At 34.0% G+C, this 25,424-nt stretch overlaps 1 protein-coding gene across 1 annotated transcript; it reads right to left on the minus strand.

Annotated features, from left to right (window-relative positions):
• Positions 1-13,891: 13,891 nt before the first annotated feature.
• On the minus strand, positions 13,892-24,649 carry LOC127842657 (dopamine receptor 1-like). The gene is made up of 2 exons (XM_052372287.1): positions 24,267-24,649; positions 13,892-21,491 (listed from the first exon to the last, which is right to left on the minus strand). Exon 2 carries the CDS (start codon positions 20,417-20,419, stop codon positions 19,178-19,180), a length of 1,242 nt encoding a protein of 413 aa, XP_052228247.1. The 5' UTR covers positions 20,420-21,491; positions 24,267-24,649; the 3' UTR covers positions 13,892-19,177.
• Between the last annotated feature and the right edge of the window lie 775 nt (positions 24,650-25,424).

Consider the following 25,424-nt stretch of genomic DNA (forward strand, 5'->3'; position numbering starts at 1 on the left):
CGTGTAAGTGTTCATGTGTCGTATGAATAGATATGAAAAACAATAATAAAAACGAGCATTTTGCATCTACAAACATCTATTTTATCAGACCATATCTGGCGTTGAAATTTCGACAATTGCCATAAGGAACACTGAGTTTTAATTGGTTAAGTTTATTTTACGAACAATTGTACGAATTTTTCGTTGAATTTGAATAGTAATGTTACTTTAATGTACTAGTTTATGTTAAAGTAAATTTAAAGGGATCTTTTCACGCTTTGGTAAATTGACAAAATGGAAAAAAGTTGTTTCAGATTCGCAAATTTTCGTTTTAGTTTTGATATTTGTGAGGAAACAGTAATACTGAACATTTACCATGGTCTAATATAGCCATTATATGCATCTTTTGACGATTTTAAAACCTAAAAATTATAAAGCGTTGCAACGCGAAACGATTGAATAATTTGGAGAGTTCTGTTTTTGTCGTTAAATTTTGTGAAACTACGAAGATTGCTTATATAAGGTATAAAATACTAATAGTGTATTAACTCGGCGGAATAGCTCAGTAGGCTCGAGCGTTTTTACTTCAGGACTCTGGCAGGACTCCAGGGGTCACTGGTTCGAAACCTGGTCCGGGCACTGTTCTTTTCCTTTTTTCAATTTTATTCTTGATTTTTTACTGGAGCTTTTACGATCCAATGTTTACATTTATCGATATAAAGCATTTAATGAATAAGTTAAAAAATGCCAAAATCTGTGAAAAGGCCCCTTTAAAGTAAATATTGAATGATATTATTCAAACTTAAGATAAATCTAAGTATTGGAAAATAGTACTGCTAGTATGGTTGATTACACATCAGTGCATGCCAGAAACGTAGACTTCTACCTTTGTATTGTTATAGAACAAATATTTTTGAATGTTAACTTTCAGAAATTGTGTTGGGGCATTCACACTTCCCAAAATTGTTTAGGTTATATGTGTTATGCATAATGCATTTATGTGAATATACAACTCGTGCTAAATGTGATATCTACTGCCAGCATATCTAGCTTGCATCGGTCGGGCAGCAGAAAGAAACTTTTTTTATTTTAAATATTAGTAAAATGTTCAACTAGTTTATTCATAAGGAGGGCATTTATTTGTTAAGTATTATTTTTACATGTTTTTCAATTGATTTCAATAACTGTCTGGCTTACGTATTTGCGATAGTATGACATTGACAACCAAATACTAGTTGATAGTTAGCTGTTCACTATTTTCCGCGTTTTATCTTTATACGCAAAAAACGTCTTTGATTGCTGCTTATAGTTGTGTGTATGGCTGCGTATAAATATTGACTGATTGCTTACTTGCTTAACATAAATAATGAAGTGAATTTCGCTGATCATTTCAATGGCAAACACATAAAGCCACTCTTAAACAAAGCAAATACAACCCAAATTTGAAAATCATTAGCGTATACATCAGGATGTGGATGAATACTGAATTGCTATGCGAGTATTACCAGACCACATCTAGCGTTGAAATGTTGGCTATTGCTATAATGAACATTGATTGTTTATCTGTTTACTTTATTTTTCGAAATACTGTACGAAATATTCGTTGAATGTGAGCGTGTATGTGCTTTTAAGTGTATGCTATCCTTTTTCGTGCAAGTTCATACGATTTCAATGTCAACATTTCAACTTAACGATCTTTAACAAACATAATGACATTACCATGAAATGTTACATAATACTACTTGACAATCTTTTCTAGTCTCAGCGTTTACTTCAGTGACATCCATAACAAGCGAAGTAAATGTCGACACGCGTACTCACATTTGTGGTAAAATACAAAATTATGTTTGTGTTTCGTATGAACACACATGTACAATCAAAAGGAGATTTTAAAGTAAATTTTCCGTGACTGTACATGAAGGAGTTTCTGATTTGCAGCCGAAATTTATTGACACTTAAATACAATTTTTCTTTCCTTTAGTTTGTGTCATACTTTTTAATAACTTCAATTCTAGTTTCATGGTTCAACAATGTTTTATCTGGTTTTACCAAAAAGTAATAACTTCGTAAATAATCGTCGTTAGTTCTTGAAAAATGTTAATAACAAACAAGATAGTATGTTTGTTTACAATTCTTGAAAATGTCATGAAAGGCGTGCATGGGTATAACGGGGTTTAATGCATGTGCGAAGAGAGTCGTCACAAATAAGCCTGTGTAAGTCAGCAGATACTAATAATTGACGATATTTTCCGCCTTAATGATATGTTTAATTTAACGAAGAGTCTTTTCTTCGCAAAACAAAGTTAAGAATGCATTGGCTTATCTGGAACGACACTTTACGAACACGCATCAAATTCATTTTATCAGAGCGTGGCTCAAATAATGTTGTGTTGTGGCGCTGACAACGAGATTGGAAAATGTGGTCTGCACCGTTGTCGCTAAAACTTCAGTTTCTCTAATTAGAGAATTCCTGAACACGAAAAATACCATAAAAAAAAAAAAAAAAAAAAGAAAGTGTCGTAGCTGATAAGCCTGTGAATGCCACACAGGCTAAATGGGACGACACTTTCCGCACATGTTCAAATCACTGTTTTTCCAGAGCGAGGCTCACATATTTGAAATCTCATTTCAAGTTGATCACACTCGTCCACGATACATTTGTTTTATATTTCAAAACAATATGTTGACAAGTCCCTTTAAAGGGGCCTTTTCACGTATCGGTAAATTGACAAAATTGAAAAAAATGTTTCAGATTCCTAAATTTTCGTTGTAGTTATGAAATTTGTGAGGAAACAGTAATACTGAACATTTACCATGCTCTCAAATATACAGTATATGCATCTTTTGACGATTTAAAAACTTAAAAAACTATCAAGCGTTGCAACGCGAAACAATTTTAAATTTTGGAGAGTTTTGTTGTTGTCGTTATATTGTGTGATACTACGAAAATCGCTTTTATATAGTATAAAATTCCTTTCCCATGGTATGAGCGCGGATGGCCGAGTGGTCTAAGCGATTTTTACTCCAGGATTAAGTGGTTCGAGCCCAGTTGAGGGTTACTTTTTTATTTCTTCATTTTTTTTCTTGTTTTCTATTTGAGCTTTTTATATCCAATGTTTACATTTATCAATATAAAGCACTTAATGAAAAACTTAAATACATGCTAAAATCTGCGAAAATGGCCCTTTAAAGTGATCTTTTCACGTTTATGTAAATTGACAAAATTGAAAAAACTTGTTTCAGATTCGCAAATTTTCGTTTTAGTTCTGATATTTGTGAGGAATCAATAATACTGAACATTTACCATGGTCTTATATAGCCATTATATGCATCTTTTGAATATTTAAAAACCTGAAAATTATAAAGCGTTGCAACGCAAAACGATTGAATAATTTGGAGAGTTCTGTTGTTGTCGTTTAATTTTGTGAAACTACGAAGATTGCTTATATAAAGTATAAAATACGTCTCTCATACATACTTGGCAGGATGGCCGAGCGGTCTAATTGTTTTTTACTCCGGGGGTCACTGGTTCGAGCCCTGCGGCGGGTTACTTTTTTCCTTTTTTTAATTTTATTCTTGATTTTTTTACTGGAGCTTTTAAGATCAAACGTCTACATTTATCAATATTAAGCATATAATGACAAACTTCAAAACATGCCAAAATCTGTGAAAAGGCCCCTTTAAAAGAGACTCAAGTCGCTATTTGTCTAGTATGATAAAATCTAGTATGTTGTTTAATATTCCCGATTTCAAATTTATTTGAAGAAGTAATACACACGTCTACTATCGCTAAATGCATTGATTGCTTGCGAGTAAAGAAACAACACCTGCAGTAAGGTATTATAACACTAGTACTGCTAATTGTTTATTGCATAACTTATGCAGTACAAATAATGTTAACACATAAATAAAATCACAAATATGCAACATGGTTGTATGAATTGTATAACGAATTAGTTTATATAATGACAGTTGACAAATGTATTATTTATCCACGTGTAAAAACAAATAACATATGCATCATGATGAGAAACGTGCCATCTAGATTATGCAAATTATTCGATTCACTGTGACTGACTGATTTCACTAATGCGATTTCGAACATGTGGACAGTAGCTCGAAATGATCGCTGCTATAACGTAGTTAAATATCGTTTCAATTGCGTAACTAAGAACTTTCGTAGCTTCAATTTATTTTATGAAATATTTACATAACCGAGTAATAACGACTAATTCTACCATGCACTTTATATCATGCAAGGTTTCGTAATCTAATTACTAGCTGAAATGATGCCTCCTCATTTAAGTATACGAATGAAGAGGCTTCACTGTTCGGATTGTTTTAGGCTTAACCCATTTATGCCTAGCGTCTAGAAAAAGGCCTCGGCCAACAGCGTAGCCATCATGCGGCGTCTCATCAGGGTCTGCGATGTTTGCTTAAAGAACTTTGTATTAGAAATATTCTAAATATATAAATAAATATACTAGACATCCCTAATTTTAGAAATATTTTGATCCAATTAAGAAGGATGGGAGAGTCCACTAGGCATAAATGGGTTAATATGCCGCATAAGCATTTAGTTTGTGAAATAGATTAGCCTTATTAAAAACTATATGTATACAATACGTAAGATAACTCTTACAACTTATACAATTTCGAAAGAGTCTTTTCTTTCGCTTCAAAGACTGTCATATAATAATTATTCGTGGAAATTTTGTTTTTGTTTTGTTTGAAAACCAAGAAATTGCATGCGGACGAATATTTTGAGTTTACCATATTTTAAACTTATGAATACACTATCGGAAAATACTGTAAAGAAACAAATAATCTTGACTGCAGTGAATAATTGTGATAGCAACATACATTGATGGCCACCTAACAGATGATAAAATAGTTATTAAAACATGATTTGTTATAGAATATTTGCTTCTTTGCAAAATAAAAAACACAAAAGGGTGTCTTTAATATGCAGGTATATTAATAAAAATAAAAGCAAACAATAACTTGGAGTGATATGAAATTGCGTACAAAATTTCAACATGTGTCAAAACACTCTTTCATACAGATATGGACAACGAACTGGGAAACGCGGCTTAATCAATTTGCGTACAGTGTCGTCTAAGATACATCTATACAGTCCGCACAGGCTAAGCCTCGTTTTTATCTTTATTTAGATGACTTGTTTAATAAATTCAATACAAAATGACCACTTATGCAAGACCCTATATATGTTTTTAAATTGTATATGTCAAAATGTTCTTAACAATATGTAATTGTCCAAAGCCATTTAAAGTCTAAATTGTACGACTGGCTAAAAATTAACACGTTTCCGGTTTTAAAGATTTATCTCATAGCATGCCAGCTACCCAGTTACACAAGCATTGTAGAGTCATAATAAAAAATCAGTTGTATGCTTCCCGATGAAAAGACCTAAATACGCGTTCCGGGATGGGACTGTCACATGCACACATGTGTCTTGCTTAAACACATCAATTGACCGACACACCGCGTTTAATTAGCCGTCGTAACTGAGTGTAGAGTCATTCGATTGAGGTTGTCATGAAATGCTTTATATGATCAATGAAAACATTGAAGCTAAATAGCTCCAGTAAACAAAAAGAATACAAGTAACGAAAGAAAAAAATGTGATCCTTAACTGGACTCGAACCATTAACCATTGGAGTAAACGCCTAGTGATTAAACCACTCGGCCAACCGTATTCATACCAATAGTTTATATAAAACAGTATTTAAGCAATCTTCGTAGTTTCACATAATTTCAGATAACAACAGAACTCACCAAAGTATTCAATCGTTTCGCGTTTATAACTCAGTAATATATTCAGGTTTTTAAACCGTGAAAAGATGCATAAAACGGATATATTAGAATATGGTAAATGTTAAGTATTATTGTTTCCTCGCAAATATCATAACTATAGCAAAAATTTGCGAATGTGAAACAATTTCTTTTCAATTTTGTCAATTTACTTAAACGAGAAACGGTCTCTTTAAGGCGCCATATGGGCGGTAAAATGGTGTTAGATTGTCATTGCCACAAATACACTTAAATCTGATTTATTTTATCACATTTTACTCCTTTTTTCAACACTAATTAAGAAATATTTATGAGTAATTATGTTCATAATAATGTAAAAGGCGAGGGATAAAATCAGTAAATGTATTAGCTGTTTCATATTTGTTAAATGGAATTTACATAAATAATAGTGGAAGCGCTCTATCAATAATGGAATTCTCGTTGAAGTCGGTGATTTCTGTAAACATAAGTAGCATATAATCAAACATTTGTGTAAGCATATGGTCTGTTCATTTTTTTTTAAATCAGCATTAAAGGACGGTATACCGAAAATATTCCCGTTCATGTGCTTTTCTGAATCTATCAACTGCGAGACATGTTTGTTTATCCTGAGCATAGTTTGGATTAGACGCGAATGCAATAGCGGTTAAATTGACGTTGCTAAGGAAACCTACCTTTAACTTGTAAAGCTACGGAAGAAAGTAGGATAATCACAACTACCTTACTAAGTAGATTTCTGTTTTGATTTGTTAAGATATTGATAAAAGTGACTCTTGCTCTGGGAAAACCGGGCTTAATGCATGTGACAAAAGTCTTATTTCACAATATCATGTGCTTTCCACAGACAAAATCCGCTTTGAATATGAAAGTGTCGTCTCAGATAAGCCTATAGGGATAGCACACAACAATCTGGGACGACACTTAACGCACACGCGTTTTTTCAGAGAGCGGGTTCATATTAATCAAATGAATAGTAACAAAGTGAAGTGAATACTGCGATTACCATACCACATGTCGCAAATCAAAATCAGACAATAAAAGTTCTTTGTAGATTATAATGTTTCACACACATCAATCAAATATACTTAAAGCATGAAGAAAAGATTCGGCTCATTCAAGCTTTTGTCATATTCATATTTATAGTCGCCAGATTCCTCGCAATAACAAATAAAACATACACTTCACTATATAATCCATTAAGAATCACATGAATGTATTTACTTAGCCTAGTTATTGATTTCACATTAAAGGTGTGAAACAGGTCGTGGTCTTTTAAGGACCAATAAATCACAGGATAATGGAACATGTGAATACCATTCACTCACATGGTACTCATATTTCAACACAATCCTAAAATGCCCATTCAAGTGTCAAACAGAATTCCCTTTAATTTATAGCTCTGTTATTCACGAAAACTATATTTTAACCAATACTTTAAAATAGTTTACATTTGCATGTATGTGTCAAATCAGTGGTTTAAGCCCTGATGATGGTGATAAATAGGAATGACATTTGTCGTATACACATGAGCCTAGGTCTGTGAAAACTGGGCTTAACGCGTGTGCGTCAAGTGTCCTAGATTAGCCGGTGCGGTCCACACATTCTCATAATCAGCTTTCCGCCTATACTAGATTTTTGCTAAGACGATACTTCCTTAAAACGAAAAAGACTATAAAAACGGTCGTCAGTTATTAGCTTGTACGAACTGCACATGCTAATAAATAAGGGGACGATAATTTACGCGCATGCATTAAGCCTCGCTTTCCCAGAGCAAAGCTATTATCAATTCGTTTAATCTCTTGTCATTTCATGCATACCATATGATCCTTACTAAATATGCAATTCAAATATCGTTTTACCAACAATTTATAGATGATTTTGTCCGTTGTCGGTCAAACTCTGAATTTGCATAATTAATGTTTAGACATGTCACTTAAATGATTTTTGCATAAAACACGTTTTTTTCCTTTCAGTAAATATCTAAAGAAATTAACACGGATATTTGCAGTGCATCGCAAAATGTGTGGCATATAATGATTGTTTAATAAAAACATCATATTAACAACCTGTACTTATTAACATTTAAATTTCAGCACCCATGTATATAACGTAATGTATTCAAGACAATGTCATATGATTTTCATATTGATTTTATAATTTCTGTAAATGAACAAACAACGTTTCGGACTTTTTTCGTAAGAATTAGGGACGGAAACAAATATTCCAATTTTTGAACGATTCGAATATTCGAACTATATTGAACAAAACTTCCAAAACATGTTTAAGTATCAAATTGTTTTATTGCAGACGACTTCCGTATGTCAGTCACCGCTGCGTCTGCCAATAATGAGCGAGATCTGGAATATCAGTGGATGGTTAATGTTTTTTGTGGCTTTATCCGTCAGTCTACATAGGTGGGAACAACCTTTTTTAATCTATTGCGCAAGATAATTTAAATGATAGTCGCAGGCAATCGTCTCAAACTTGAGACAACACAGGCGACCAGACTTTATCAGAATTTATTTACTCAAATATTCAATGGTTACATATGCGTGCAATTCTCGAGAGCATTAATTATAAAGAGATATGTCCCTGATACGACGACAATTTATAGTTTAACTAATAATTGGTTAAATAAATCCACAATGCCATCCTGCGATGGGAATTATTTCACATAGTTTGTTTTTATAAAGTCCGAAATGGTGTATTGAAATAAATAAAGATTATGGCCATCTGCTCACTGGAAATATTTTATTATTTATGATTATTAAATACATTAAACTAATTACATAATGAGATAATGAGTTATCGTTTTAAAGAGAATAATTCAGAGATGCAAGAACGAAGCATGTAATAGTTGAAAAGGATGGAATCGGGAACACTACATAGTTCTGGACGTTAATAAGTTCGGCATTTACGATATCGAGGCGAAACGAATTATAGACGATAAGGGTCAAAATCGTTATATTGAAATGGAAATGAAAACCCATTACAACAAGTATTTATATAAGCAAAAAACGCAACATAATGCATACTAACGATACATCTATTTCTATAAGAAAATATTTTCACAAATATAACAAGGGCTACATTAAGAGAGACACGTTTACATTTTTTAATTGTTGTTATACCTATAAGTATTTGTTTATTGTCTTCAGTGTATAACGCATGTCAAGCTGCAGTGCTGAACGCGAACTTTTAATAAATTAGACAAGGTATTGAATGTAGAAGTCACTGCATAAATAAATGCAATTCCAGAAACGTTATCGGGATATACATATTTCCTAACTCGCTGTTAGCATATTATCGATTGCTTATACAATACACGACCATTCAATCACCACGACATTTAACATAAAACATTATTTAATTTGGGAGCACCGCCTTGCAGCGGCCATTAAACAGCATTTGGGGTCGACACTATTCATTTACGCATCAAACCAAGTGCTAAATCTAAGAGTTAATCACTAATATAAAGTTTATTCTAGTGTCTGTTTTTTCAACAGCGTCCCATCTCTTTTGAAAAAAAGTTAAACGTTCGTATAAACTCGTCAAAGTTTCGTTTTGTTCCATCCTAAATTGAAAGGCATTCGAAGATAATGTGTGTAGATATGTTTGCTAAAATATTATTAAGTGGGGTGAAACGTGTTTGTGCTAATTTTTATTACCTAGTTTAATTATCTGTATCGTCTAGACTAGGTGCTCACGCCCACAATATTTCGCGTGGTTCAACAGGCCTTTAAATATCGTGCATAAGCAAGGTAAGGAAATAAAAAAAGCACTTTATACAAATTATTCTTAAAGTTCATCAGGTCGATATGCTTTTTTAAACGACTTTTTTTTCTGGTAAAAACTGCCTTGTATATTTCGACTATCGTTATTTTAATGTCATAATGTGTATTGTACATCGATATTTCGGTATTTGCTTCCAGTGTTCACTAATTATTTGTTTTTGTTTTCTCTAGAACATAAGGCCAAAAATAAACGGTTTACTCTCGATTGTCCCACATTTTGATTTTTAGGATTCAAAATCGATATCAGAAAATGCAGGTAAGATGACTGCCTGGGGCTAAAATCCAACTACAGTTAGGTTCAATTTGTTGTCCACCATCTACAACTTCTACACTTCAGCATATCGTCAGTCTCGATAAAAAAGGACAAAACTGCATTTTGTAACAATCTGAAATAACATCCTTTTCGATCGATACCGACGATATACCGTGCGATGATTGAGGAGTTGTTCTCTCATTTCTGTTTATGTATTTACTAACATAAAATAAACAAATAAAATGCTTCTCGATCAATATTTTATTTTTATTTTCTCCAATAGCATGAAATATAGACTAACTTTAATAATAATCGTATATTTCAAAACCAATTGATTTAATACCCATAGAAAATGTAACAAGAATTTGTTCCTATAACATGAATTTGTTCATAGTCAATTAAATTTCCGTACCTCATCAGCCTGTGCGCATTACACAGCATGATATAGCACGCAAATGTCCAACGATCCCAAAACTCAGACAACCCCATGGAAATGTTTCAACCCAAACAAGAAAATCAAAGATGTACAAAATATGAACAGGCATCCGCATACTGCACAACAGTCATAGTCTGATCAAGTAGGCGCCCCTTCATGGCAACAAGTTGTTGGTCTATGTTTCTGTACTTCCTTTTCTTGATGGGTCGGGTGCCCCCCGTTGAGTATTGTAGCTGTCGGATGTAGCTCAAGGATTCTATTTCTTGAAGTGTCCTGATGATACTGTATATGTTCGGGTGCGGATGATGGATAACTTTCTTCAGCATACTATGCCATCCTTCTAGGTTGTTGGTTGTTCTAGGACCGTGTGTGCTGAAATGGTTCCATACTTCCTTCTCGCCTTCGATCCAGTGTTCAGTAACATAGTCGGTAAACGTCTCTACTGCTGCGGGAAGGTCCAAATCTCCTACGTCTGTGAGGGCGACACCAAATAAACTTACGTTTGTTTACCATTCCCGGCCGACCCACCGACATTGCAGCGACCCGAACACAATTTGGGACTCCCACGTGGTAAGAACTGTGTTTAGCAGAGTATGAATGAAATGTAATATGAATCTACCAAATCGTGATTTATGGCCAGCGTTTACCACACCCTAACGAAAATGCACAGAGATCCATCGTAACCAACATGGCAGACAATGCAATTCCGAGTCCGTTATGGGATGAGTATTATTTCTATGTCGACTGGTAACGTTTGCTGAATGTACTAGTTTATGTTAAAGTAAATTGAAACTAAATATTGAATGGTATTATTCAAGCTTAAGATTTATCTAAGTATTTGCAAATAGTACTGCTAGTATGGTTGATTACACATCAGTGCATGCCAGAAACGTAGACTTATACCATTGTATTGTTATAGAACGAATCATTTTGAATGTCAACTTCCAAAAATCATGTTGGGGCATTCACTCTTCCCAAAATTGTTTTGGTTATATGTGTTAAACATAATGCATTAATGTGAATATACAACTCGTGCGTTATCTGATATCTACTGTCAGCGAGAGTTATGATTTGCAATGTATAAATAATTGCAATGTCGAGAGTTTTGATTTGCAATGTATAAATAATTAAATATAAGTATAAAAGAAACATTGTAACTAGAGTTCTAATTTATTCATGAATATTATAGCTATGCATTCTTACTGACACGCAAGAATAACATAATAATGTATTTTACAATATTTTCAATTTAAACCAAACTCTTTTGTATAGAAAAATTGTGTTTTAGCATTGAACTATTACCACGTAATTATTGTTAATTCGCACACGCAAAAGGTTCAAAGCAGCGAATCGAAATCCTCATGATAAAAAAATAGAAAATAAAGGTACCTTCATGTACCTACCCAAATCTAGCGTGCATGTGTCGGGCAGGGCGACGAAACATATTTTTTATTTTAGTTCTTAGTAAAATGTTCAGCTAGTTTATTCATTAGGACGCAATTTATTTGTAATGTATTATTTAACATGTTTTTCAATTGATTTCAATAACTGTCTGGGTTACTTGTTTGCGATATTATGACATTGACAACCAAAAGCTAATTGATAGATATGATAGATAGATTTAGTTGATAGATATAGTTGTTCACTATTTTCCAAATTCAATAGACCTCGATATTATTTGTGAAAACACACTTTTACTTTCCGCTTGATTTATAGCGGTTAAATGTGTTTCGTCAATTTTTAATGCGTTTAATCTTTATCTCAGTATAAGCAATACACTTTGATTGCTGATTAAAGTTGTGTGTATGACTGTGTATAAAGTTTGACTGATGGCTTACTTGCTTAAGATCAATAATAGAGTGAATTTCGCTGATCGTCTCAATGGGAAACGCATTAAGACACTCTTAAACAAAGCAAACACAACGCGAATTTGAAAAGCATTAGCTTATCCATGAGGATTGGGATGAATACTGAAGAGCTATGAGAATATTCGTTTTTAAGAATTCGAATATATTTAAAATTAAAGTAACATAAATACTCAAATTAAATGAAATAGTTCGTACAAATTGTCAACGCTAGATGTGGTATGGTAACACACATTTAACGAGGAAAAAAATGTTTGTGGCAAAATATATTCCATTTTAATTTTCTGAAACAAGATTTATTCATACAACACACAGACACTACTTTTGTACATAAAATGTGTTGAATATATTGCCATACACAAAAAAGAGCTTTCTGTATCGCGTTAAATCTATGTTACCAGACCAAATCCAGCGTTGAAATGTTGGCAATTGCTATAAGAAACATTGATTATTTCTCTGTTTACTTTATTTGTCGAAATACTGAACGTAATATTCTTTGAATGTAAACTTGGATGTGCTTTTCAGCGTATGCTATCCTTTTTCTTGCAAGTTCATGCGATTTCAATGTCAACATTTCAACTTCACGATCTTAAACAAACATATAAACATTGCAATGCAATGTTACATAATAGTAAGTGACAATCTTTTCTGGTGGCATCGTTTACTTCAGAGACATTCATAACAAGGAAAGTTAATGTCAATACCGTCACGTCTATTCATATTTGTGGTAGGAAAAATAACGATTGTGATTCGTATGAACACATATGTACAATCAAATGGATATTTGAGAGTACATTGCTCGAGACTGTACATGAAGGAGTTTCTGATTTGAAGCAGAAAATTATTTACACTTGAAAACAAATGTTCTTTCCTTACGTTTGTGTCATACTTTTTTATAACGTCAATTATATTGTAATGGTTCAACAATGTTTTGTCTGTTTTTACCAAAACGTAATAACGTCAGTTTTTGTAAAGTGTTAATAACAAACAATATGGCATATTAACATTTGCTGAAAAATTCATGAAAGGCGTGAATGGATAAAACGGGGTTTAATGCATGTGCGAAAAGTGTCATCACAAATTAGCCTGCAAGTCTGCAGAGACTAATAATTGACGACATTTTTCGCCTAAATGATTTGTTTAATTTAAAGAAGAGTTTCTACTTCGCAAAAGAATGTTTAGAATGCACAGGCTATTCTGGGACGACACTTCACGAACACGCATGAAGTTCATTTTATCAGAGCGAGGCTCAAATATAGGACCAGGTGTGTGGTGGCGCTGACAACGCCATTAGCCAATGTTGTCTGCACCGTTAACGCTTAAACTGAATTTTCTCTAAATAGAGAATTCCTGAACACGAAAAATACCATAAGAAAAAGAAAAAAATAACTAAAAAAGGAAAGTGTCGTCGCTGATTAGCCTGTGCATGCCACTAGGGCTGATCTGAGACGATGCTCTCTGCACATGCCCAAAGCCCTGTTTCCCGGCGCGAGGCTCAAATATTTCAAATATCGTTTCAAGTTGATCACAGTCTTCCACGATACATGTTCAATTGGTTGTTTTATATTTCAAACCAATATTTTAACAAGTCCCTATAAAAGAGATTAGAGTCTCTGTTTGTGTGTATTGATAACTTCTAGTATGTTGTTTAATATTCCCAATTTCAAATTTATTTGAAGAAGTAATACAAACATCTACAATGGCTAAATGCATTGATTGCATGCGCGTAAAGAAACAACACATGCAGTGATAACATTAGTATTGCTGATTGTTTATTGCATAACTTATGCAGTAAAAAGGATGTAAACATATAAATAAAATCACAAATATGCAACAATGTTGTATGAATTGTATAACGAATTCGTTTATATAATGCCAGTTGACAAATATATCATTTATCCACGTGTAAAACAAAAAAAATATGCATCACAATGAGAAACGTGCCATCTAGAGCATGTAAATTATCCAATTCACTGCGACTGACTGATTTCACTTATGCGTTTTAATCTAAATATAACGCAATACATTATTTTATCAGTGAAAATCATCTTTTATGTTGTTTTCCTAAGGATTTTTTACTTATGGTAAGTGGTTTATAGTAATTGCATTAAATTTGGCTGATTGTGTGATGACAAATCATTTGCAAACAAAACGTAATCTAAGAACACATACATGTCAGAATAATAAATACAATATCCTCATTTACGATTGACTTGACACTCGTTTGTTCTAAGAAAAGACACATTTAAATTCCCAAATTCGATAAGAGACTCTAAAATACTCAAGCGCAGTCTTATGAAATGTACAACATGTTTATGCAGATTGTGCAGTTCAACATCAATGGAGCATACGAGCCGCGTTCTGGGAAAACTGGGCTTAAAGCATGATCGTTAAAGGTCCTCGCATATTACAATGAGCTGTCTACACAGGCTAATAAGGGACAAAATCTTCGCATACACTGGGTTTCCGTTTAGAAGAGAGATCATTAAATTGAACTTTATTTAAAAGCGGAAATTTCGTTCAAGATTAGCCTCTGCAGGAATCCCAGTTTTACCCAAACGCGTCTCAAAGTGTCATACCATTTGTGAAGTGGCATAGCATCGCGGGTAATACATTTTGTATTCTGCATCCATCGGACAGAAACAAGTGAATGCTCTATTAAGAATTCATGTTCATTCAGTCACACATCTCAAACGATTATGTATGAACATATCACAATACATTTTACACTTGTAAGTTGTAAACTAGTAGAGTTTAAATCGTTGTGTGCTTTAAATAAAATACCCTAAACTAGTGCGTGAATCATTTGCACTATTTTGCAATTTTGAAATGTTCAATTGATTTCATCTTTAAATATTAAGTAAATACATATGACAAATACGCCTGTGTAAATATTGCAAGTTTTGGCAAAATGAGCTTACGTATAACGTTTTACTAAATATAATGCGTTGAACAAATTGAGATTTACCATTCAATTTAGGAAAATCATAAATATTTGTGAATGAATAAATAAACGCCCGATAACATTTGTTCTTCTTGACCCATATATGAACGGAGTATATATTCCAGTACATGCCTGTCACATAAAATTAAATATTAACATAAACTACCGGATTTATTTCCGACAAGCGTGCTTGAATTTCTTTTACGAATTAATTTTTGTTTTATCGCTTCTCATCAATAGCTACGAATAGTTGATTATTGGACGATACTGCGAACAGTGTCAACATTCTACCGCGAGTTGACGAATAGTTGTTTGCAAATAGATTATCATGCCCATAGTGGTATACTGCGTTCTGCTTTAAAACAGTGGAACACGTTTTTATTAAATCAAAAGTAAAAACACTGTTGACATAAATCAATAAATATCAATAGCAATGTCTTACACATGAAAGAAAATATTAATTGCAATATCGTTTACATCGCACAAATGACGTGCAAATGGCGTATGCATTATTGTAACGACGTATAAATGCGTATATATGAAGCAAAACTTAACGATCTACGTCCAAATATATAACGACAGAGTTAAATCCCCATGGTACGGGGAATACAAACTTGTGCAATGTCGATCATTATGTTGGAAAAAGTCATAAATATCCAAAAGCCACTGTATAGTGTGTATATCTTTATTTCGCATCTATAAGATAACGACATTGTGTTATATTTATCATTGAACAATCGAAATTGACGCAGAAATATAATTATACCATGTGTTTACTCATATCTGCTTAATATTCAGAAAAGAACAATAGTTAGTCGTGTTAACAAATCTTAATAATGCGGGCTAATTGTATATAATTAAGTTGCAATCTTGATTTACAAATAAAAGCGATTGCGAAAATGTGGACAGTAGCTCGAAATGATCGCTGCTATAACGTAGTTAAATATCGTTTCAATTGCGTAACTAACATCCTTCGTAGCTTCAATTTATTTTATGAAATATTTACATAACCGAGTAATAACGACTAATCATACCCTGCACTATATGTCATGCAAGGTTTCGTAATCTAATTACAAGTTGAAATGATGCCTCCTCATTAAAGTATACGAATGAGGAGGCTTCAGTGTTCGGATTTTTTTAGGCTTAACCCATTTATGCCTAGCGTCTAGAAAAAAGGCATTGACAAACAGCGTAGACACTGATGATGAGTGCTTAATCAGGGTTTGCGCTGTTTGCTTAAAGGAATGTCTGTAAGAAATATTCTAAATATAGAAATAAATATACTAGACATCCCTAATTTTGGAAATAAATTGATCCAATTAAGAAGGATGGGAGAGTCCACTAGGCATAAATGGGTTAATATCAAACGACGCGGCGCATAAGCATTTAGTTTGTGAAATAGATTAGCCTTATTCAAAATATTATTTATACAATACGTAAGATAACTCTTACAACTTATACAATTTTGTAAGAGTCTTTTCTTTCGCTTAAAATACTGTCATATCTGTATTATTCGAAGAACTTTTTTTTTTAAACCCCGAAATTGCATGCTGTCCGATATAATAAGTTTGCTTATTTTACAATTAGGAATTCAATCTCAGGACATATTGTTAAGAAACTAATCATCTTGACTGCAGTGAATCTTGTGATAACAAAAACATTGACAACATTGACAGCCACGTAACAGATGATATAATAATTATATAAACATGATTTTTTTAGAAAATATGTGCTTCTTTACAAAATAAAAAACACATTAGGGTATCTTGAATATGCAGGTATATAAATAAAACTAATAGAAAATAATTACTTGGAGTGATATGAAATTGCGTACAAAATTTCAACAAGTGCCAAAACACTCTTTCATACAGATATGGACAACGAACTGGTAAACACGGCTTAATCCGTTTGCGTACAGTGTCGTCTAATATAAACCTTTACAGTCCGCACAGGCTAATCAGAGACGCGCCTTTTTGTATTTTGCATTTACAGGAAAACCCAATAATTTATTTATATCTCTGTTTAGCCTTTGCGGACTGTTAATGCTAATCTGAGGCGGACATTAGGCACAGGCTTGAACCCATTTATGCTTAGCGTCTAGAAAAAGGCCTTGGCAAACAGCGTAGACCCAGATGAGACGCCGCATGATGCGGCCTCTCATCTGTGTCTGCGCTGTTTGCTTAAAGGAATTTCTGTAAGAAATATTCTAAATATAGAAATAAATTTACTAGACATCCCTAATTTTAGAAATATTTTTTTCAAATTTAGAAGGATGGGAGAGTCCACTAGGCATAAATGGGTTAAACTCGGTTTCCCAGAGCGCGACACATATTATATTGCTAGGGTTTTTTTAAAGAGAAAAACAAGTGAATGAAATCGTTTGATATTCGATCACATTTGAACCAACATATAGTGAATTGTTTGTTTTCAAATCAAAATGCACACCATGTCAAAATCACGACCTTCAAAGACATAAAAGAAACCTACTTTACTATCAGGTTAATAAAAATACTCCAATTCTTATTAATTTAACGTTTGATAAAGTCTTGCAATAAAATGTAACAATACATTAATGGGCATTGGGTTATAAAAGATGCTCGTTTTATTAAATGTACATGGCATATCAAACCAACCTCGGAGACCTAGATATATGTATAGATTACTTTGATAAAAACACAACGCAAACTCATTGTGAGTTATTAATAAAAGACACGCACGTATCACACAGATATCACACATTATAACTTAAAATATTTACAACAATACACATTACATTTTCGAATAATTAAAGACATGAAAGATCATAAACTTCTTATTCAATTATATTTCACTTCACGTACAGACATGTTATTATCCAAATTATGACGTTCATACTTTTGGAATCGTTACATCAATCGAATGGATGTTTATATACAAATACAAAAAATGTACAATGTGTGCAATATTATCAATAATTACCAGAACTATTACCCGCGTCCTGCTTGAATGGGTCTTATGCCTACGTTAAATCCCAGCCAGTGCATTCGCCTACCCTGTCCGTGTGTGTGACTTCATATAGCGGACTGGTTAGTTCCCGACTAGACTGCGCGATTGCGCAGGCGGATCTAAAGCTTTGTTGACCACACATGGCATAATACCCATTTTCGCATGACGCGACTCTTATGGTAATCGATAAAATTAGTTCCGCAGATAAAAACAAAACAAGACCCGCGTTATTTGACTATTTCACAGACTGATACTTTCGGGAACGTACATGCTAGCTACTCGTTCTCCTCATTAAATGAAAATATATATGGTTTCTGTTGCAAAAAGATGTAATGTTGTTTATTAGTAAATATACAACCATTGATATTAATTCTAATTCATGTACGTGTATATTAAAAATATGGACCAGAGCCGACGTTGTTCAATTCTGATGTTTTATAACTAAAAATCAGTATGTGTTTACATACTACTATAAATCGGATCATGTTCATTTTTTAAACTTGAGCCGCCCCATACGAAAATGGGTCTAAAACAATACGCGAGCCGCAGAGCTCCTGGGTGACTGCGATAATTCGAAGGTTGTTTTGGAGATACCATGTCGGCTATGCAGACGAATAATGGTGTTGAGTAGACTCATAAAAGGAAATTGTAGCTTATAAACCAGGTTCTAACTGCTTTGCTCGGATAAGGCATAAGACCCATTTTCGCATGATGCGGCTCACTTTTGACGCCTGCATTCATGTGTGTTATTTTATTATTTGTAACATTAGAAATTAATTATGTGATGATACATATTTAAATGTCAGCATTACCATTTAGCAGGCTGTATTTATAATGTACAAACAGTTATTGCGTCAAACACATATTAATATGTACAGCATTTTAAACTAAAAATACTAAACCAGACATAGCCTGCATTTCTATCACATGGCATAACACTTTTTTTAACGCGCATCTTTTATTCCATAGACCGGCGACACATTAGATTTCCGAATACCAAATTTAGATTCCTCCACTCGATCACGCTAGTATTGAAAAGCACCGCACCCGTGTCTTGTTCATCTTCCCAGGAAATTAAACCAACACAATTCCATGGTCGTTCTCGCACTATAACGCAGTTATCCTCTCGTCAACGAGAGGATGGTTTGAGTCATGCGATGCCTTCGATCCGTTTTCATGCTTCACTGTCAAATATTCGCTATTATTTTTCGACGACGCCCCATTTTTCACTTTCTTTGGGCTTCCGTACCGATAATTACGCTGATCCTGATTACAAAGTTGGCATGAGCGTGGAAATAATATCCTCTTGAAGGCGCTCCGGAACTCGGAATTAAATATGCTATAAATGATGGGATTCAAGCACGAATTGAAATATCCTAACCAAGTCAATATTTGGAAAACAATGAATGGAGTATTTTTATTGTACGCCTCGTAAAGATTGAGAATAAAGAATGGCAACCAACAGAAGAGAAACACGCCCATGATGACCCCTAAAGTCACCGCGGCCTTGTGGTCACTCAGTTTGGACGACTGTCCGGAACCACGGCTGTCTCCAAACTGGTTATGTACGAGCGTTCTGTTAATACTTTTCACCTGCGCACGAGCGTACATGTACAGCTTACAGTACAGACCGATCATCACGATACACGGTATGTAGAAACTGATTGTAGAGGAAACTATTGCGTACGTCCCGCTGATCTCTAAGAAACACTGCTCAGGGGGCAACTCTACTTCCGCTTGTCCGGGGCTTTTATGCCACCCGACGTTTATTGGAATAAACGACATAATGATTGATATGGTCCATACAAGGGCAATTGCGATCGCCACCTTTTTCCACGTCATCCATCGTGCGTATTTCAGAGGATCTCGAATGTGAATATACCTATCTAGTGATATCATGCACAAATTCAAAATGGAAGCAGTCGAGCCCATGATGTCGGACGATATCCAAATGTTACAATAAACGCGCCCAAAGCGCCACTTCCCTGTGACGTCATTTACTGTTGCAAACGTCATCACCATTAGTGAAACCCATAGGTCAGCTACCGCTAGAGAAACGATGAACATGTTGTTTAAACGCTTTAACCGTCTGTCTGTAAATACAGCTATGCAAACCAGCACATTGCCTACAAGCGACAAGAAAATTGTTAGGCACAAAAATGTACCTATAACGGCTGCGTTTGTAACGCTCGTCTCCTCTTCGACGACGTCAGAAGCATTTGACGTCACATTATACGTTGACATTAAAACTTCATAAGCCGTAGTCGTTTTCGTCGTTGTAACAACTTCAATCATATGTGTTAGTAGCGGTTGCTTTGTAAATCCAATCACTGTATAATTGTTCAACATTTTGACAAACAACTGCGTCCCCCATTCACTTTCGGGTGAGTTATCCACTCGTGTAACGGCTAATTAATTCTCACAATTCTCCGGCACATTTAATCACACTATTGGCGAAGTTTAAATCACGAAATCATAATTAAATTCAGGGCTTATATTTTTCCCTAAAGACCCATCTTGCTGTACGCTGACGTAAAATCCTGTTAAAATATGCGTTGAATTATACGGTTTCAATTAACTTAATTAACCGCATGCCTGTTTTATCACCCATAATGCCTTCAACAAAACTGCGATGCCCTTCCATGAATAGATCGTGCCTAGTAATTAAATCACATCCACCGTTAACACTCCTCATTTATCGCTCAATTTCGACATGTTCCCATCGACCATTCACTGATAACTTCTGAAATGGAATTATCCGTAAAGCCAATTTGAAAACGATGAAATATTTATTTTGCAATGTTTAATATTTGAAAGGTGTACTTATCAATAGACAGTACATCGCTCCGCGATAAGTGTCTACGCTTACATTTAAGGCTCCGGTTAGTGGTGAAATTTATTGAGCTCCGCTATGTTATTTACATCTCATCATTCAAATCATTTCACTATTGAAGTTTAAACCGAAATCGCGAGGAAGCTATTGATTTTCGTAATTTAAGTGAGATGACTTGTCAATACCATTTGTTTAATGACTACGGATTTCTTTTAGAACATTTTTTTATATTTCTATCATTAAAATGCTTTTCAAATATTTGTTAAATAGGAATCCGCGTGTGCTCATGAAACGTTCTCTTTTGTATCCGCTAATACTGGGCGCAGCAGGAGATCAAATTGGCATAACGAACTTAATAAATGTCATAATTATTCATAACCATTAATGACAAGTCGTCCTCTTTGTAGGACTCAGCGTTTATTCGCTCGATCACATTCAAACGTCTTTTGACACGGATAGTTAATGTTGTTTCGCACTCGCGCTAAGTGCTGGTGATCCAATTTCAAATTTCTGTTGTTTTGAAGGATTAAACAAAGCCAATTGAGCTCGGTAACCACGAAGCTTGGTAACCATGGAGCTCGATAAAATCTGAAAATAGAAAGATTCAATTAGCCATATGCATATGTGATTTATTAAAATCTATGTAACTGTTACTTAACAATGCATTAAGTAAACTACGCATTCCACGAACCTAACAGACTGGCAGGAGTAAACATGTGTGTTTACGAAACTAATAAAAACAATAAAAGGCAATTAAAACAATTATCTAAAATTCCAAAACGATGTTAGACAAGATCTCAAAATAATTCGGTTATTCCAATATAACCGGTGCCCGTGTCTAGAATATATAAAACTCATTTTCGAGAAAACATCCAAATTTCATTTTCGAGTAAGTGTTCTTCGTGTCTCTCCGTCTTTAACGTCTTTCAATTTATCACCGGCTATGTCGGAAAATATCTTATTCATTAAATCGAATTATGTTTGTCTCGTGTCTTGCATTGTGCTGCATTCTTCCAGCAATTTATCTCGATGTTATTTGGTTTGTTTGTTCATGTTACAAAATTCTTACACGTTTTCTTAATTTCCCATACAACTTTTAATATACCAGAATATCAGTTTTATGACATTTTCTTGGCGATACGGAATTATAATTGTGTAATAAAGCTCTACTGCTGTAGATTTCTTTGAATTCCTAAGAAAGCCAGTCCCGTCTCAATCCCTTTCCTGCTGTGATTATGATTATGTTTATTCAGAAAGGTTTGAGATATCGGTGCGCTCCGTGGGTTGAGCGCTCCTAGCGCGTAGCCGATTCAATCCAATACAACGGAGGTTGAATTAAATCGTTGAGTAATTCTTGAAATGAACCAGATGTCACATTTTCTCGAGTCACCATCCTTGGTTAAGATTAAATTGTTGTGATATATGAACATAGTTTTGCTTGTTTCGTGTTTTTGAGTATGCTCACGTGCACGTATCCGGGCTCGCACCCGAGCATGGAACGGTCGCGGGGGAGCGGACGTCAATGAACTTGAGAACTAAAAGGAACTTCAGCCTTATGCTTTAAGTGGACGTCTGAACGTTGTCATTCTGAATGGGGCCCGTATTCGAATACCCATTCTTATACTTTATTATTAAGACTAGAACAAGGACAAATACTTCAGCATTTGAATATTTGCAGGGCACCACTGGTGATTACGCCATTAAAAAAATGCTCTTCATGTAGAACGATGAAGAAAGAGATGTGTTATGTACAGTTTAAATTCAAAATAAAGCAGTAATTATATTATTGAATATTCCGATTGAAGAAATTTTTTGTATTGTAAGACTTAAGTGTAACAATTGTTTGGTAAAAACGGGCCGTAATCACAGGTCGTAGACTCAAAATAATGCTGTTTGTTTCATGTTGTGATGGGACATACGTGAACTAAGATTAGCACATTCATATTGATGTCATAAACACATAAACGTCTCACTTATTAAAATTTTGTAATGCGTGCGTATGAAACAAAATATGTGTATCAATAATTGGCAAACATTAACATTTTGGGATTCATTAAGTAAACATAAAGGCACGCGTTAACGTCATTTGTAAATTGCTTACACCGAAGAATTAACGTTTATGCGGGAAGACTTCTTAACAAATGCCCGATTATTTACTTTAAATAAATGCAGATCAATTTGATAATGGGAAATTTGTTTTACATTTTGCAGATTTTTAAATACAAAATGCTTCCACTTACTTCAAAATAGCGTCTTCGGATTAGAAATCAGGTCTTGGTGGGCATAAAGCTGAGGTATTGATTTGTGAACGAGTCTGACAATGGGTTGATATTATCTTTGACAACAATGTTTATTTTATAACACATAATTGATTGTCCTACAAACTAACCATGGGAGAACGTAATCTAACTTTATTTTTATGTGCTAGTTACTCAATTATAATGCCGTATAAATTTCAAAACACAATCGTGTTTGCTACTCATACATCGTTTCATATTTCACGTGTCTAAATAATGTATTAACGTTATGTCAAGATAATATGCACTTAAACGAGTGTTATTTAATTGTTAATAAGACATATATACTTTACAGAAGTTTGTCGGAAAAAACAAGCCTTTCAAGGCCGAATAATTGCATTCGTAATGTTTTTTTTTCCCAATAAAGCAAGCATTTTATGTCGGGTATTCACGTCAGAAATTCAGAATTAGAAGGTCAGGTATGTTGACCCAGCCGAACTATTTTTTTGTGGCGTTTGTCCACTTCTTTTTAAGTAAAAAATTGTATATAAGATCATTGAGCTTTCATTTAATTGAACATTAATATATCACACGATTGAGATCTGTCCAATAATGCTTCAATCAAATGTCTTTGTAGAATTGTTCGAAGTGATATTGGATTCGATAACATTTTAGGATGATTAATATAATAACTCTTATAAATTTAACGGGTGTCATTACAAATGATTGACTTCTTTTTAATCGAATTTTGACATTTGACATACGATTAATATCTTTAACGCTCTAACGTTTGAGAAAGATGACCCTGATTTTATTTTAGAAGAATAAAATTTCATTTAATATCGATAAAATCCATCGCTTCTTGAAGAGTGGGGTATTTTTTAAGATTTATTTTAACATATTCATTTTACAATTCGAACAACCGTTCGTGTTCGAGCCATACAGTTACATGTTTATGCACACTAATGTTATTAATAATGATTATTACGTGTTTAAACAATATATTTATCTTCATGTTATATGATTCCAACATTTGATCTGTTTCACAGGCATGTATCCGGTTCTCCGCCTCGGATAACCACAATTCAACAAACATTACAATAAAACCTAATCCGAATCATCTTACCAATAAACACAGTCGTTCAATAATCCATCGTAGATTTCTATAAAGAAACACTGATTTCGTCGCTGGATAATATTACACGTTTCTCAATCCATTCGAATTGTCACTACTTCCTTATATTGCCTACTTCCTATACTCGTCACACAGTTGATCTAATCCCATCCGGTACTCCCGATTTATAAGCCGGACTAAAATTCAAACAGCAAGGCTATTTTCCAGATGCAGTAATGACCAAAGCGGTAACAGAGTTCAGCGATCACGACGTACAATCGAAGATTTTCAGCCAAGATAGTTTGCCGACTTACAGCTGTAGACTTCCAATGATTTTACCCATCAGCAAGTGTATTGGAAAATATGGTGGAGCTCTTTTGTGGCGCTGTACGGCTTATGAAGTTAGAAGCCTCAGAATCGCCTGTGGGTAAATGAACATATGTTTTATTAACGCAAATAAATGTTATCGTAACATATTATCCACGGTTAATAATAGCGCGAGCATAACTGTTCACAAGCAACGGCGTTTAATGGCGTCTCTTTCATGGATTGTTAGTTGTAAAACTATTTGTAATTAGAATTAATGTTCCTTCGCTTCTGCCCAAAAGAAATGTTTATTAATTAATCATTGTTGGCAAAGCATAGACACACAAATATGCGTCTACAAAACGATTAATGACATTGATTTCCATGCAGTTTGTACTTTAGTAAAATACAATCTTGGCGAAAAAGTCAATAACTATTTACAGAGCTAAAATACGCACATATATGTTTTTATCAGCAAAGCATTGTGGTGCGTTAAGTTTTAACCTATTTTCACTCGATTACAAATCAGCTATAATTAAGTATTTCCGAGTTTTTCAATAGCAATTTACAGTTTATAGCGGCAGCTATTCGATTTCAAATGCAACAATCCCGTTAATTTGATAGTATTGCTTCCTATAATACTATTTAGAAAGTGTGTAACGTCCCTTGTCAAGTCTATTTTAATAGATATCTGAATTCCTGTACAAAACCGGTGTGACCGTGTACACGGTAAATGGATCACTCTTGTCATTCATTTTGTGATTTCGTTTGAAATTAGTATTTACCGATGTATTGATTTTTATGAGAATGTTGACATTTTTTATTTCAAAACTAGATGTTCTGTCGGCCTTTTTGTTCGTAATG

The sequence above is a fragment of the Dreissena polymorpha genome, chromosome 8, assembly GCF_020536995.1.
Source record: "Dreissena polymorpha isolate Duluth1 chromosome 8, UMN_Dpol_1.0, whole genome shotgun sequence".
NCBI lineage: Eukaryota > Metazoa > Mollusca > Bivalvia > Myida > Dreissenidae > Dreissena > Dreissena polymorpha.